This window comes from Giraffa tippelskirchi, chromosome 4 (genome assembly GCF_054371585.1).
Source record: "Giraffa tippelskirchi isolate mGirTip1 chromosome 4, T2T-mGirTip1v1.2.pri, whole genome shotgun sequence".
Lineage (NCBI taxonomy): Eukaryota > Metazoa > Chordata > Mammalia > Artiodactyla > Giraffidae > Giraffa > Giraffa tippelskirchi.
The window spans coordinates 11,426,140-11,441,363 of record NC_137278.1 but is presented as its reverse complement, the minus strand read 5'-3'; the positions used below and the strand labels follow the sequence as shown (position 1 = coordinate 11,441,363).

The window sequence follows — 15,224 nt, the reverse complement described above, 5'->3', positions numbered from 1 at the left end:
CTCATGTTTATCTGTTTATCCCGGGGCTTTTCGTACCCAGGTCCTCACTGTGTCACCCAGGGCAGGGTGGGGGTGGGGGTGTGTGCACTCCAGTGCAGAAGCCCAGGCACAGATGGTTGGGAGGTGCTGAGAGGCTGGGGGCCCATCATCTGCACTTCAGGAATCCTCCTCGGAGGCCCTTGTGGAGGAGGAGACCCAGAGGTCCAGGCGGAGGGAGGTCTGGGCTGCTGGGCCAGAGGAGGGGGAATGGGGTGGGAGAGACTTCAGAAGTACAAGCACACCCCGTAATACCCTCCGAGGGACCCCCATTCGAGAGATGAGCAGAGAGCAATGTTGAGAGATCCACCTCTTTATCTACACATACACATTAGGATGAAGATCATAAAATGCCATGAAAATGAAAAGTAATAATGTTTGTCGCTCAGTCATGTCCAACTCTTTGTGACCCCATGGACTCTAGCCTGCCAGGCTTCTCTGTCCTTGGAATTCTCCAGGCAAGAATACTGGAGTGGGTTGCCATTCCCTCCTCCAGGGGAATCTTCCCGACCCAGGGATCAAACCCAGGTCTGCCTCATTGCAGGCAGAATCTTTACTGTCTGAGCCATCAGGGAAGCCCCAAAATGCCACGGGTGGGGGTCAAAACTGGTGACTTCACAGGCAGGAGAGCATCGGGCCAGGCCATACCGGGTGGGTGTTCTCAGCCCCCGAGGCTTCCTGCTTGGCTGAGGTGGGCACCACCTACAGACAGTGCCATGCCCCATGTGGCCTCGCTTTCTGCCATCTACTAAGGGGTGTGAGGGATGAGCTGGGCCTGCCCTGGAGACACAGGAAGGTCAGGCACTGGACGCCAGTGTGCACATTCTAGGGAGGCTCTTGGAGGGCAGAGCCAGGAAGGCCAAGGATTAGGCTCAGTGGGTGATTCAGGGCTTGGTGGCCACACTTTGACAGGTGTCATAGACATCTCAGAGCCTGGGAGGGCTGGCCTGTTGACTGCCAGAAAAAACTACAGTGGGGAGAAAGGAAGAGTAACGTGTGACCAGGTCTGCAGGGCACTGACCGTGCCAACCCCGTCGGTGTGGGTTCCTCCCCGCGGTCCAGACCATCCTATTCACGTGGGGCATGTGTGCACTCAGGAGACACGTGCAGCCAGGCTTGCCGACCCCCTGGACCAGGAGAAGCTTGTCCGCTTGTGCTTCGGCTGGTAAGGATGGCGGGGGGTGACCAGGTAACTTGCAGGTGGCGAGAGGCAGAGTCTGTTCAGAGAGTAAGATGGTATCCAGGCTCAGGATTTCCAGAAGCAGACGCTGAGACGAGGCCATGTGGGCGAAATCATGAGGGAGTAGGGGAGCAGACAAGCAAGGGTTGTTATCTTAGACCAGCTCACCCTGCTCGGGTGTCTACACCTCAGAGTTGTCCTGACCGGGGGCTTGCACGCTCGCCCCCCCAGGCCACTGATTCCTGGGGACAGCACTTCAGAGGGTGTAGACAGTGCTGCTCCAGTAGCCTGGCCAGTCCTTCTGGGTTCTGCTTGGTGTGGGTCAAGGGAGAGGTGCCCGCAGGAATGCCAGGGCCATGCCTGGTAGAAGGAGCAGCAGCCTACTTGGGGGCACTCATCACTTGCCTGCTCTGCACCCCATCTTCCAGGTGTCCCGTGGGAGCCCGGGCCTGGCTCTGGACACTGCGGTTTAGGTGCTGCAGAAATGCTGGTGCGTGAGTGGAGGGCTTTCCTCCTGAGGAGGAAAAGGGGCCAGACAGCCTCTTCTGTGTGCCTGGGCCTGGGTCCTGCCCAGGCCATGCCTGTCTGCTGGGAGTGATGCTGAGATGGCCTTCAGCTCGGGCCTGGGCACACGACGGGCGCTTCATCAGGGACAGCTACTGCGGTTACTGTGGCAACTGGTGGCTGGCATCCTTGCCTCTCCTCTCTGGGGGGGGCCTCTGATGTGGCAGCACAAGCCCTGGAGGTTGAGGGGGCTGCTCCCGTGTGCCGGGGGCTCTGCCCCTGCCTGGAGGTTGGTACAGGACCGTGAGTGGGACCCTTGGCCTTCCCAATGTCTGGTGCGCCAGGGCCCAGCAAGGACGGGGACGGGCGGTCCTTCTTGATCTGAGACTTGCAGTCTGACTCAGGGTCGGTCTCTCCTGGCCACTAGGCTGCCAACCTGGGATTATATGGGGTGAGGATGGGGGGTCAGGCACGGAGGACGGTGATGTGGAAAAAACAGGCTGTGGAGTCTGGTCTGTGTGACGTCGAATGTGGCGCCTTTCTTGCTGGCTGGGAGGCCACCTTTGGGCTTTTCCCGGCACAGAGCCTGCTTCTGCCTCTATCCCAGCGGGGCTAGTCCTAGGAACCTGGTCGGGACAGCGTAATGGAGGGAGGTGTGTCATGTGGGCTGTCGAGCCCCAGCGCCGCCACTTCCGAGCCGCATCGCCATGGGAAAGTTACCCGACGGCTTGGCACCTCAGCCTGCACGTCTGTAAAAGGAGGCAAGTGAATGTGCACAGGCCCATGTGTAAGAAAGCCCTCATTTTCTGTTGCAGCCCGTGCCCTCGCGAGGCTGGCATGCAGGATGGCAGGACAGCCCAGCCACATGCCCCACGGAGGGAACCCAAACAACCTCTGCCACACCCTGGGGCCCGCGCACCCTCCTGACCCACAGGTAAGCCCTTCTCCTTCATCTGCAGTACGTCGGAGAGTCTCAGAGGATCGCTGATCCTTGAGGCTGCTTCATCCCGGCTACGGGAGGAACCCCCTCGACAGCCCGCAGACACCTTGAAGGCTTCCTGTAATGGGGGCAGAGTCACTGCCTGACTGTTTGGCCCTCCACCTGTCAGCCACACTCATAGACGCCCTCTGGGCTGGGACGCCAGGCATTGGACCTGCCCCTGGAGTTTCCATGTGAACGGAACGGCTTTATTTCATAGGGATCAGCACTGGTTAGAAGGACAGACGTAGAGGGAATCCTAGAGGCCTGGGCAGAGTGAGGGGTGCAGGGGAACAGGCAGGGTGCACCTGGGGTCAGAACGTGCTTCCTGACTCTGAGCCGGGTTCCTCCTTTCTGATCTCAGCTGTGCTCTGGCGCTCCCCATAGCCTCTTTGTCTGGAGGCAGCAGAGTTTCAGGGACACTGGTTTCCTTCCAACTGCCCCACCCACCCTCTGTGTAGAACCTGGGAGAGCCAGGCAGCCTTTCGCAGCTTTTCAGAAAGTGGCTTTTGGGATTCTGGGCTGCTCGTACACCCCACACCTTTCACTTTGCACCTTTCCCTGGGGCTGGGGTGCCCTCCTCGATTCCTCCAGGCCTCAGTCCAAATGCCGCTGCCCCTGAGGAGCCTTCCTGTTCCCCTCCCTGCCCTGTGCTGCGTCCAGACCTGTGCACGGGCGCTGGGTCAGGGCCACAATCGCATGCACTGGGACACTGCCTCCCAGGTCTGTGTCTTTCCTAGATAGAATCTTCTGGGTGGGGCTTCACCTGCCAAGTTCGTGAGCTGCAGATTTGTGGCGTGCATCCACCCAGGACATGGTCCTGTGCTAACAGAGCCAGGTCTGTTTTTAGGGAGCACACAGCCTCACAGGAGAGAAAGACAAGAAAGAAAGCAGAAGAAACTGGGGGCCATGGAACTCCAACAAGGCATGTGGTCTGAACTAGGGGACCAGAGAGGCCTCCTGGAGGAAGTGACTTGCAGAGACCTGAAGGGGGACAAAGAGCTTGGCTGGACAGATTGGCCAGTGCCAGATGTTGCTGGGTGCTGTGGGCAGCCCGGAGTGATGAAAAGTAATTGTTGAGGGTTGGCTTTTGTCCCAGGCCTATGAGACCTAAATCAGGAGGAGACTCGGAGAGAGCCACCTTCCTGAGCCTTGTTAGGATTGTCATAGCTTCTAACTGCCTAGTTCTGTTGGAAGACTTCAGGTGGACTGGTGTTTGACCTGCTTGGGCAGGGTTGCCATGTACAGTTGTACAGGTACTACACTGCCCAAAGGTGCCTGGCCCAGGAGGCAAGGTGAGTCTGAAATCCTTCTCCTGAACCTGAGCTCTCATTCAGCTGTGCTTCCTGGTGTAAGACTGCATCAGCCCAAGGAAAGGGGCACCTCTATAGATTCACACAGAGGTGACGTGTGAAGTATAAACTGCGTATGTGTGTGCACACAGGAGGTCCATAGGCAACAATGCTGTTCATCCTCCCCATCCCAGTCACTGGCTGGGATGTAGGGGCCCATTTCCTCGGTAAAATTTGGGGAGGCAGGTCCCAGAAAGCTGGGAAGCCTGTAGACACTGCTGGTCCAGTGTCCACCAGGACACCTCCCCAATGGCTGGGGGCAGCGGGCCTCCTCGGGTAATGTAGCAATTTGTCATATTAAGTCATTCACTAACAATTGAGTCCCCTTGATTAATCTCCCAGAATTAGCCAGTTGCATTTTGAGCAATTAGGGTTAATTACAGCCTCATTTGGCAGAGCAGAGAGGCCCGTAATTATTTCATGAACAAGGCGGGGAGATGGTGGGCTGCGGTGGCGGCACTGTCCGGGTGTCTCTTTGCACATGTTGGAGTGGGTAATGACGTAGTTAAGTGTAATTAGATACGATTACTCAGCGTTGGCAAGCGGCTGGCGGGGAAGATGCCCCCGGTCCACCAGTATCTGGCTGGGTCTGTGGAACCGGGGCACAGCCACACTGACACTGGGGCTGCTGCAGGGTGGGGCTGGAATGAAAAGAGTCAAGCGCTTTCTCTCCCCTCATCTCATGGAGCACTGGTATTTAAACACCGTCTGGGGAGAGATCATGGCTCGAATCTTGTCTGTTTCAGGACATAGAAACACCTCAAATTGATGGCACAGGCATTTTCCTTTATGGCAGGAGGCACTGCTGTTTCCCTGAAGTCATCCTTAGAGAAAAGAGCCAGGCTGCATGATGGCAAGAATGCTGTGCTCTGGACCAGGCAGGATGTGGTTCCTCACTCCATTCTCGCACTAGCCAGGTGACATTGGGTAAATGACCTCTCTGAGCCTCAGTTTCTTCTGTAAAATGGGGCCACAAAGAGAGTGAGATGGTATGTTTTAAACACCCAACATGGTATCCAGCATTGTGGATGTTAAGGAAATGGTATGTGAAAAATCATTTTGGTTTTCACAGCTCAAGAACCCAGGGCTGGAAATATCCCCAGTGTAGAAAAAACAATTTAGTGAACATGCAAACTCTGATTTTTGTTAACCTTCTGTGTCCAAGGCTAGTGGTTTGTTCATCTCAAGGAGCTTTCTAGCTCTGGGTGCTGTCAGCCTATGAAAATAAGTTTGCTGAACCAGGTAGAATCATATGTGAAATTCGTATAGACTTGGAGAAGCTGAACATGCTTGCTTTTATGGAGGTTTCTAATGAATGAATGAATGGAGTTGAGAAACAGAGCTTAAAATGCCAGTTTGGTTTATGATTTTTACCGCTTTGCTTCAGAGCATTTTCATCAGGAAAGAAATGCAAGGCTGAGCTGACCCACTAAGAACCATATGGATTTCCAAGAAGGAGAAAGGTGTTCTTGTCTGAGAAAGCCCCAGTTAATGTGTCTTCCATTCTGGAAAGTCTTTGCAAACCTGCTTGGGACATGCCAAGTTCAGTTATATTCATCACTGTTCAGAGAGAGGAATGTGTGTATGTTCAGGTGATAGGGACAGCTATCACTAGTTCTGCATGGCACCACAATCTTCATGAAAATCTTCCTAAAGCAGGAATGGTAGATAAGATTTAATGATCAAATATTAATAGCCATTAAAATTCAAGAAGTGTTTGCCAAGTGTTATAAATTCAGCAAGCACTTGTCTCCTTTCTGCCTTGGATCTGCTGGGGAGCCCTACACATAAGTAGATAAAGACCGTGTAGAGTTAAGGCTCCCAGGGAGGGATGAACTGATGGAGAGGGAGACTGGAGAATGGGGTGGCTTGTTCTGCCCCGGGGATCAGGGTTGATAAGGAAAGCTCTAGAAAGGAGATGACATGTGGGCTGATGGTGACCAGGAGTTTGGGGTATGACAGAGAGAGGGGATGTTCAGCAAGAGGAAAGAACCAAAGCTGAAGGTGCAGGATCAGTCGGGTTAGATAAGCATTTAAATACCTGTGCTTAGATAAGGTGATGGGCTTTCCTGGTGGCTCAGATGGTAAAGCGTCTGCCTACAATGCGGGAGACCTGGGTTCAATCCCTGGGTCAGGAAGATCCCCTGGAGAAGGAAATGGTAACCCACTCCAGTACTCTTGCCTGGAAAATCCCATGGACAGAGGAGCCTGATAGGCTACAGTCCATGGGATTGCAAAGAGTAGGACACGACTGAGAGACTTCACTTCACTTTAGGTAAGGTAGCACAGCAGGTGTTTATGAAAGGTCTGGAATCCACGCTGTCATTTGGCATTGAACCTGCAGCAAATGGGAAGCCCCTTACGGATTTAAATTGACAGGGGGTTGGGGTTTTAGGTCCCTGGTAGCTGGTCACAAGTCAGGTGAAAATAGGAGGTCACATGATGCTTTGACCTTAAAAGAGCTGGACACAAGGAGGGAAGATTCCAGAGACTTCCAGCAGGGAGAAACCAACTGCTTTAACTGAAAGGATGATGGGGAGAGGGAGGTCGAGGACTCGGCCAGCCTGCTGGCGTGGGAGCTGATGCTCTTCATGGTTTATTTCCCTTCAAGTCTTTGCTTGTTAGTCGTTGGAGCCAGTTCCAAATTCTCTCATCCGTGTGTTTAAGCTCAGCCTTCCCGGAGCGTTGTTCGTGAGGCTCGTCTGGGGGGCGCCGCCACTGCCGAGATGATGTTAGGTTTTGTCATCAGGTGTCTAGATGTTCGGGCATCTTGCTCATCGTTCCCATGAGCCGATGGTACAGAGCTGAGTGTTGACCGACTTCCTAGTTGAGACAGTCACGGTGGTAGTTGTACCTACATTGCAATGCCTGGCGCTTAGCTCATTCCATCCTTCTGCCAAGCCAGAGGAGGAGATCTTATTTAAAACTCCTCTCTGCAGGGGAGGAAATCGAGATACGTGGTAAGTTGTCCGTCTTGCTATTGAAGGGAAAGCCAGCAGTGACTCCCAAGTCTGGTGGCCACACAGAGTCCTTCTTGCCACTCGGGCTGCAGGAGGGGAGGCTGGCTTCAGGTACGAAATTAGCCAGATCGTGAAGAGCTGATTGGGTCTGGCCTCGTAAAGAGTCTAGCAATATGGACTCTCTGTAAATTGTGCCCTTCTTTTGTGCCACGCAGATTTAAAACGCATCGCTGTATACACATACACTGAATCCATTAGAAGTTCCCGGCACACAATGTCAGATGTCTTTAAAGGTGAAGTTCGTTTACAGGAAATGTCATTCTGATGAAGTGTGCTTTTTAAAATCGTAGAAGCAGTTGCCTTAAAATTAATGATGCATTGCAAATATCAGGGAAAAAAGACCCATCCAGTGTAAAGATGATTAAAATTCAGGTCAGAAGTCTGACTTAGTCAGGCTAAATTTTTTAATGAGATTTCAGAAAATTAATTGGGCGGATGCATTTTTATTCTTTTAACATGTAATTTTATGCTTTTTTTTTTTTTTAAGGATTTGTCGATGGCTGAGGCTTACTGTGGTTCAAACATTTTAAACTCAAATTAACACAGGGTGAAGGGCGTTTGTGGCCTAATTTGATCTGACTTGGGGAAGAGAGCTGGGTTTCACTGAGCTTTCTGGGGTGGTGATATCCTAGGGTGGTCCAAGACACTGGGTCCCCTTCTGTTTGTCTGGTGTTGTCCTCCCATCTCTTGGGAGAGTGGGGTCAGGGCTAGAAGTCACTCAGGACCTTGGCCGTGTCCTTGACTCGTGACCCCACCAGATTCCTCCTGCTGCCCAAGGAGTTGTTCCCAGGGGCTCCTCCTCTCTGAGATCATGAGTGCCCCCTCTCAGGCCCACTGCCTCCTCCCTGCCTCTCCACCCCATCTCTTCTACCTCTGGGGGAGAAGGGGAAGGGGGATGTCTAGTCAGAAATGGCCTCTGGTGCCCACAGCACAGCCTAGAAAGGGGGGCAAGCCCATAATCTAGTTCTTTATCCTTGGCAAACAGCCCTGGGTGACTGATGGAAGGACAGTCAAGTCAGAGGCTACAGGTACATCCACCTCACCCCTTTACTGTAGCCAGAGGATGTTGGGTAAATGACCTCTCTGAGCCTCAATTTCCTCATCTGTGAAATGGGGCTATGAAGACCTATTTAAGTGAGATGGTATACTTTAAACGCCCAGCACCATGGGTGCTAAGGAAATGGGATGTCATTGATCTTAGTCTTGTGTTTTAAAATTCATTTTAGTTTTTATAGCTAGAGAACCCAGACCTAGAAATATGCTCAGCGCAGACCTTCGGTGGAATGGGAACGCAAGTGGTATTGATAATGCCAGCTGACAATTCCCTGTGTTTATTCCCTGGGCCAGGCTCCCACCTGGCTGGGTGCTGTGCACACCCTGCCTTTGTTTCTTCCCAGCCCCTGGGAAGTACGTGCTGCATTCTCCAGATGTTCTGCAATGCCAAACCAACAGTAATAATAACAACAAACATGATAATAACACCAAATATGCAGCATTTCCTAAGTACTGGGCCCTCTTCTAAGTGTTTACTCATTAGTTTATTTAACCCCCAACAACCCTCCGGAGGGTTGTTTACCCCAGTTAGACAGATGAGGAAACTGAGGCCCAGAGGGCTTGCTGGGAAGTGGCAGAGCCAGGACTTGAACCCAGGCCTCCAGGCCCCAGTGTCAGCATTTCAGCGGACTGGGCCAGAGTGGCAGTCCCCTCTCTGCCACCCTGGGCCCTGGGGTTGTGTGTATTTTCCCTAGGAGGCAGAGTGGGGTCCCTGACGTAACAGGACAGTAGGTGCTAGATGAGCTGTTTTCAGAAAGGCCGTCAGGAGGGTGACTGTCAGCCCCACCATCGTGTGGGCTGTTCGGGGCCGGCCTGTCTTTGCCCAGCAGCTTAGAGCTCCCAGACCCTCTTCTCCTGGAGGTCCTGGGGCTGGGTTTCTAACACCCCCCATCATGGACCACCTCTCTCCCCTGAAGAAACTTGCCAGGGGCCCACCTAGGAGGTGGGTGGCGGCAGGGAGAGGCCTGGCCTTTGGGGGTAAGAACTCAGTTCAGCTTTTCCTTTTCTGCTCCGAGTCCCTGAGTTAAATTGGGGTCATGACTCTGCTGGCTCAGGCAGCTGCACCCCCAGGAGCCCTGTGTCCCATGGTGAGCCCCACCTGAGCAGGGGTCCCCCCAGGGACAGGGCCTGGTCCTGACCCCTGTGAGGGTGGCAGTGGCCCCTGAGCCCCCTCACTGCTGCACTGACCCCCGGGTAACCTGCCCCCTGCTCGGAGCCTTCCTCTAATTAGGTTGGATGGGTTGTGATAGGAAATGCAAATCTGGGTCATCACATATTCAGAAGTGCGGGGTGGTCAGTCTGGCTGGCTGGGAGGTCCCCATCCTTTGGGAGCTTCCAGCCATGGAGCTGGACCACATGGCCTTTGGGGAATGTCCTTGAGGTGGGTGGAAAGTGCCAGGGACTCTGACCACTCATCACTCCGTGTTGGCAGAAGCAGGACCCTTAGAGAGCACGCCCTCCAGACCCTCACTGTCCCCAGGGAAACAGGTGGGGCGGAGAGATCCTGCCCCATGTCGCAGGGCAGCACGCCTGGCTTTCCGTCCTCTGGGAATTCAAGTCCCAGCTCCCATTCCCTGGCTGTGCCTCAGTGTCCTTAATCATAAAGTGGGATCGATAAGCCTTGTTTTACGAGCTGTTAGGGGACTTCAGTCGTTAAACCTGTCTGATCACCTAGGACACCCGCAGATGCATGGTCGGTGCCTAACACACACGAGACGGCATGGCGTTATTGTCCTGACCCTGTGTGGTTCCTCCAGGGGCCAAGAGCGTTGCCTTCTTCGGGGGGATGTGGTTTCAGCTGCGCCCACAGAAGTGACAGTGGCTGGGTCACAGAGTCCCTTGTGCCCCAGGCTGTTTTGAGCGCATTTCATTGTGTCCCTGGACACACGTGCCCTGAGCACTTGCTTGGCAGGCCAGAGCCCCAGTTCAGGGGGCACAGAGGGGACTAAGATGGAGGCCCATGGTGGGGGCACAGGTGCGGCTCAGGCGGCGGAAGCTGGAAGGCCTGACAAGTCACAGGATCTTGATGGGAAAGCAGAGTTGGGTGGTAACATGTATAGGGCAAAGGGAGTATCCTGTCCTGGCTTCAGATCCCCAGTGTTACTCACGGTGGGGTCTGGAGCCTCCCCTCTGAGCCTCAGTTTCCTGAAATGGAGTCGCAGTGATGTCAGCTCACAGGGTCCCGGGAAGCTACCCGCACGGTGCCTGGCACATAGTACATGCTCAGTAAATGCATGCTCGCTCCTCTTAGGTGGACACTGGGTGTGCATGTAGGTCCGTTGCTGAGACTAAAGAACTTACCTGGCAGAGACTGGCAGGTGGTGGGCGAGAGCACCGTCTTCCTCCTCCACCAGCCCACCCCTCTGCTCGGGTCCCCAGGCAGAGTGTCTTCAAATCTCCCATCACGGGAGGTAATTATGCCTGGAGACTTGAGTCAGGGTGGGCCCAGGGATTGCGAGCTGCAAAGCTGAGTTCCGTCTCTCAGTCCTGGCAAGAAGGTGCCCATTAGGGTTTCCTTGGTGCAGAGCTGGGCCATGGCAGGTGCAGAGGTGAAGAGTAGCCGCTCAGGCCCCAACCCTCCAGCTCCGCCCTCCTCATTCCTGCCCCACCCAAGCCTGTCCGTAACATGGCTGCAGCCGCTAAGCACTTACTGTGTACACGGCTCAGCGATCTCGCTGAATCCTCGTAGCCACCCTACCTCTACCCTATGGACAGGAAACCAAGGTGCAGGGTGGCTTATGTAACCACCAAGGTCAACAGCCAGTACCCAGGCTGACGAGCTCCATGGCCAGTCACACGGGGATTCCCAGGGCTCCTCCAGGAATGACTGGTCTGTTCTTGACATTCTTGGTGGGGAGAGTTCCAGAACACAGCACAGGGAAACTCCTGACCTTTGGCCTCTCAGAGGCTCTGGCCAAACTCTGGAAGAGGTGTTTCCACTTCCAAAAATACAGCGGCTTGCCCTGCTGCAGGGGTGCCCTCAGGGTTTCTTGCCCCACCCCCTGTTCCCCTGAAGGAACTCTGCACACATTTTTGCACACCTACTGTGTGCAAGTCATCCAGCAGCAACAGAGACCCCATCTTCATGTCACCACTCAGTGGGGAGGGTCCCCAGTGGGGGTGATCCCCCACCTGAGAGTGGGGGTGCAGCAGGAGGGAGGGCCCACCCTGCCAGGCTGTCGTGGGGCCTCCTCTGCCCTTCCCCCCGCCCCCTTTCAGGGCCCAGCAGTGGCTCCCCCTCCTCTCCTCTTCCCAAGACCACCTTTGCAGGTATGTTTTGGGCAGAGGGTGGACCTGGCCACTGTGCCTCACCTGTTTGGCTCCATCCTGGGTAGGTCCTGCAGCTTAATCATTGCCCTCAACGCTGACCCCTGGAGAGTCATCACGGTGCCCAGATTCTTCATGTTGCCATAAAGGGGACATAAATGGGATAAAGCCCATTATCCAAAGAATGGGCTCTGAATGTCAGGCTGCAGGTTTAACCTGCATGTTCCCATCTCTGCGGTGGGAATGCTACCCCGGGAGGGAAGGTGCCGCTTCGTGGGATGACTTGAAGGGAAAGGGTTGGGGGTGCATCTGGGGAGCCCTGGGGCCGACAGGACCCCGCAGAGCCTCCCTCCCCTCGGCGGTGTGACTTTGCTAGTTGCTGCCTTAGATGTTTATTGCATCTGCTCTGCTGGCCGGCTCCAGCAGGGACAGAAAGGGTTCAGGAGTGAGCAAGGCAGGCGAGGCCTTTGCCCACGAGGGTAGAGACAGAAACGAGCAAAGAACAAGTGATCCGATACTGAGGGATGGAGACAAGTGTGTGTAGGAGCCCAGATCTGCAGAGAGGCATCGTGGGGATCAAATGGAGCTGGTGTAGAGAGCGCCAAGGGGCGAGGGGGGCTCTTATAGTGAGGGGGTGATCAGGGTCCTTCCTTCACCCTGAAGGGGTATTGCCAGGGCTGGGGAAGGGGTGCGGCCCCACCCCAAAACCCCACCCCAGGTCTTGGCCCTCCACTCCGCCTGGCTGGTCATTGATGCCCTCTGTCCTTCCCCTCCAGAGACACCCAACCGCCCTGTCTTTTCGCTGCTCGCTGGCTGACTTCCAGATCGAGAAGAAGATCGGCCGAGGGCAGTTCAGCGAGGTGTACAAGGCCACCTGCTTGCTGGACAGGAAGACGGTGGCTCTGAAGAAGGTGCAGGTGAGCCAACAGCGCCGTGGGGTCAAAACCACATGTCAGGAGCCGGCTGATGTCTGAACATTGTGGCCCTGGGCTGGTCCTGCCTCTCCTCCCCAAAAAAAACCCCCAGGGAAACTGGTACTCTCCTCACTCATGGGGCTGTGGGAGAATCAGGTGGCCTTGTCTTTGCGAAAGCTCCTTGTGAACCATAAAGGAAAACAAGGACGAGCACATGCTGAGTGCCTGCTGTATACTGCGTCATGCTGGAGCTCACAGAATCTTGACAGTGGCTCTGTGGGTGGGAATTATCACCCCATTTTTCAGAGGAAAACTGCAGACACATGAATAACTTACCAGGGCTGGTGAGGGGAGCTAAGTGGGATCTGAGACTCAGATATGCAGCTGACTGACCCTCTTTGGTAACTCTGGGCTGGAGTGCCCTGCCCGGCCTCCGAGTCCCTCCTAATCGGAGGAGTGGAGTCATGCAGATGCATTCTATACAGCAAAGCCCAAGGAGGAAGCTTCTAGTGAGAGCCTTTGGGCCCCTCTGAATGGCTCTTTTCTGCAGGAAATGGCCTTGAGTCCTCCAACAGAGCTTCCACAGCCCCTTGACTTGCTCATTTACCTTAAAGAATGAGATTAACCACCTGGCCAGAGGAGGCCCAGGAGAGGGAAGGCAGTTCAGACACAGTCACAAGGTGGGGAGACGGGCAAAGAAGCCCCTCCTGGAGCCGGACAGCATGATTCTGTCCTTGTAGATCTGGGTGCTGCACACGCGGCCTCGGATGGCCGGAGGGGACACGGGCTCCTCAGTTCAGAAAAGGCCCGTGTTCCGCTCTTTGTCTGCCGGGGAAGGGCTCACCTGGGTTCTCTCTGTGTTGGTTTTTAGTGCCGGGATGGGTTCTGTGGTGGGATGGCTGTAGTGTCGCCCTCCGGTTTGTTCCTGTAAGTCAGGAGGTCTGGAAGGACCCACATGGAGTGAACACAGGGCCTGGGGAGGGCATCAGGGGGTGCGTGCCATACCCCTTCTTCTAACTTGGTCCACATGACTGCCCAGTGAGGTTGGGCTGTTCGCCCCATTTACAGACGTGAAGACTGAGGCTCCAAGGTGTTTCCTGTCCTACCCCTTACTGGTGCATGACCTTAGCAAGTCACAGGACTTCTCTGGACCTCAGTCTCCTCTTCTGTAAGTCGGCGGCAGTAATCCCTGCCTCATGGGAGCTGCTGAGATGATTCGGTGGGAATTGGTCATCACAGTGCCTGGCATGTGGTGGGCACCCAGTTATCCGAACTGTTGTCCTTACAGGGTTTCCTCAGCAAGGAGGCATGAGAACCCGGACTGGGGTCCCGGGCCTTGTGCTCCCTCTGGGGCTCTGGGTGCTGGTTTTAACCACTCTTTCTCTGTCTTTTCTCACCCAAGATATTTGAGATGATGGACGCCAAGGCCAGGCAGGACTGTGTCAAGGAGATCGGCCTCCTGAAGGTGAGTGCCCTGGGCCGAGCAGGAGCCCCACGCTTCCTTGGGCCAGGCTGGGCCACGTCGTGACTATCACAGCCCCTTAGCCCTTTAAATTTGAAAACGACGTACTTTGGAGGAGGGCAGCGGCTGGTTTGTCCTCTTGTGGCCGAGTGGGGACCCCGCCTCACCTCTGCCCAGTCCTCACGGTGCCCCCAGACTGGCTGTCCTTGTCCCGTGTGGATCCTGGATGTGGCGGCCGTGGACCAGGCTTTTTGGGAAGGAGCGAGGGTGGGCGTTGGGTCAGACTGCGGTTTGTCTGTCTCTGTCTCCCTGTCAGTCTCATCCCGTCTTTGCTCTCAGCCTTGTGCTCTTGTGTTTCTATGTGGCGGCACACACATCTGCATATTCAGCCATGGTGTGTTCTCGTCTCTTCTCTTTGATTCTTGTGCTCCCTCCAGGAGATGCTCTATGCCAGGGAGACAAAGCAGAGCCAGTCTGGGGCGCTGGGCAGAATTAAGAGCCAAGCATGGGGCCCTGGGTTCTGGGAGCTGGAGGGGCTCGGGGCCCCGGACTCTAGCCAAGCCTCCACCAGGGAGGAGGCAGGATACACAACTGAGGGTGGGTCCCCACCGGGGGTAGCTGATGTGCCTGCCCCTCTGTGGGCAGGAATCCTTGGTTCTACCAGAGCTGGACAGGACTGTGTGAAGGACAGACATGCAGGGCCTGTCCAGGGCGAGGGATGGTGGTGGTGGATGGTGTCTACGGTCATCCTTTCCGCCTTCCTGCTGGCTTCCCCTCTGGTCTCCTGAGAGTCAGAGATGACAGAACTTTCTGGACTAGACCTATTTCCCTGGTCTAGGGGTTGCTCTCCCTGGGGCTCCGCCCTCCTCCCCAGGTTCAGGATTCCACCTGAGAATTAGGAGGTGATGGAGGAGAAAAAAAGGGATGGGCTTTGGAGGCCCCAGGATCCTGGGTTCAAATGCTGATGTCTGTGTTTACAAGCTGTGCGACCTTAAGCATATGACTTAACCTCCCTGAGCCTCAGTTTGCCCATCAGCTCAATGGTGAGAATGCCAGCCTCACAGGATATGGGCAGATAGAGAGAATTAAATAAAATAGTATTGGGGGAGTTCCCTGCTGGCCTAGTGGTTAGGATTCCAGGATTTCATTTCCATGGCCTGGATTCAGTCTCTGGTTGAGGAACTGAGATCCTGCAAGCAGCATGGCATGGCCAAAACATAAATCAATGAAAATTTTTTAAAAATAAAGTAGTATCTGAAGAGGGCCTGGCACAAGAGAGCATGCAGTCAGCACACACTTGGTGTCCTCTGTCCCCACATAGAGAGAGAGCTTGCTTGGCAGCTTCTTGTAAAGTGGGGCTACTGGTACAGTCAAGCATGGCACACACACATACCCCGCCACCCCACTGCCCAGGGATTCCCAGGCAGGAGGGGTAACAGACAGGCAGCAGATGGTGA

General features: G+C 54.9%; 1 protein-coding gene across 1 annotated transcript in view; it reads left to right on the top strand.

The window, feature by feature from the left end:
- Positions 1 to 15,224, top strand: part of NEK6 (NIMA related kinase 6) — an 84,469-nt gene that overhangs the window by 40,607 nt on the left and 28,638 nt on the right. Inside the window, exons 2-4 of the mRNA XM_081588647.1 lie at positions 2,536 to 2,654; positions 12,168 to 12,308; positions 13,708 to 13,770. Coding sequence (XP_081444773.1) covers positions 2,565 to 2,654; positions 12,168 to 12,308; positions 13,708 to 13,770 — 294 coding nt within the window. The 5' untranslated portion in view covers positions 2,536 to 2,564. The remainder of the gene's footprint in view (positions 1 to 2,535; positions 2,655 to 12,167; positions 12,309 to 13,707; positions 13,771 to 15,224) is intronic.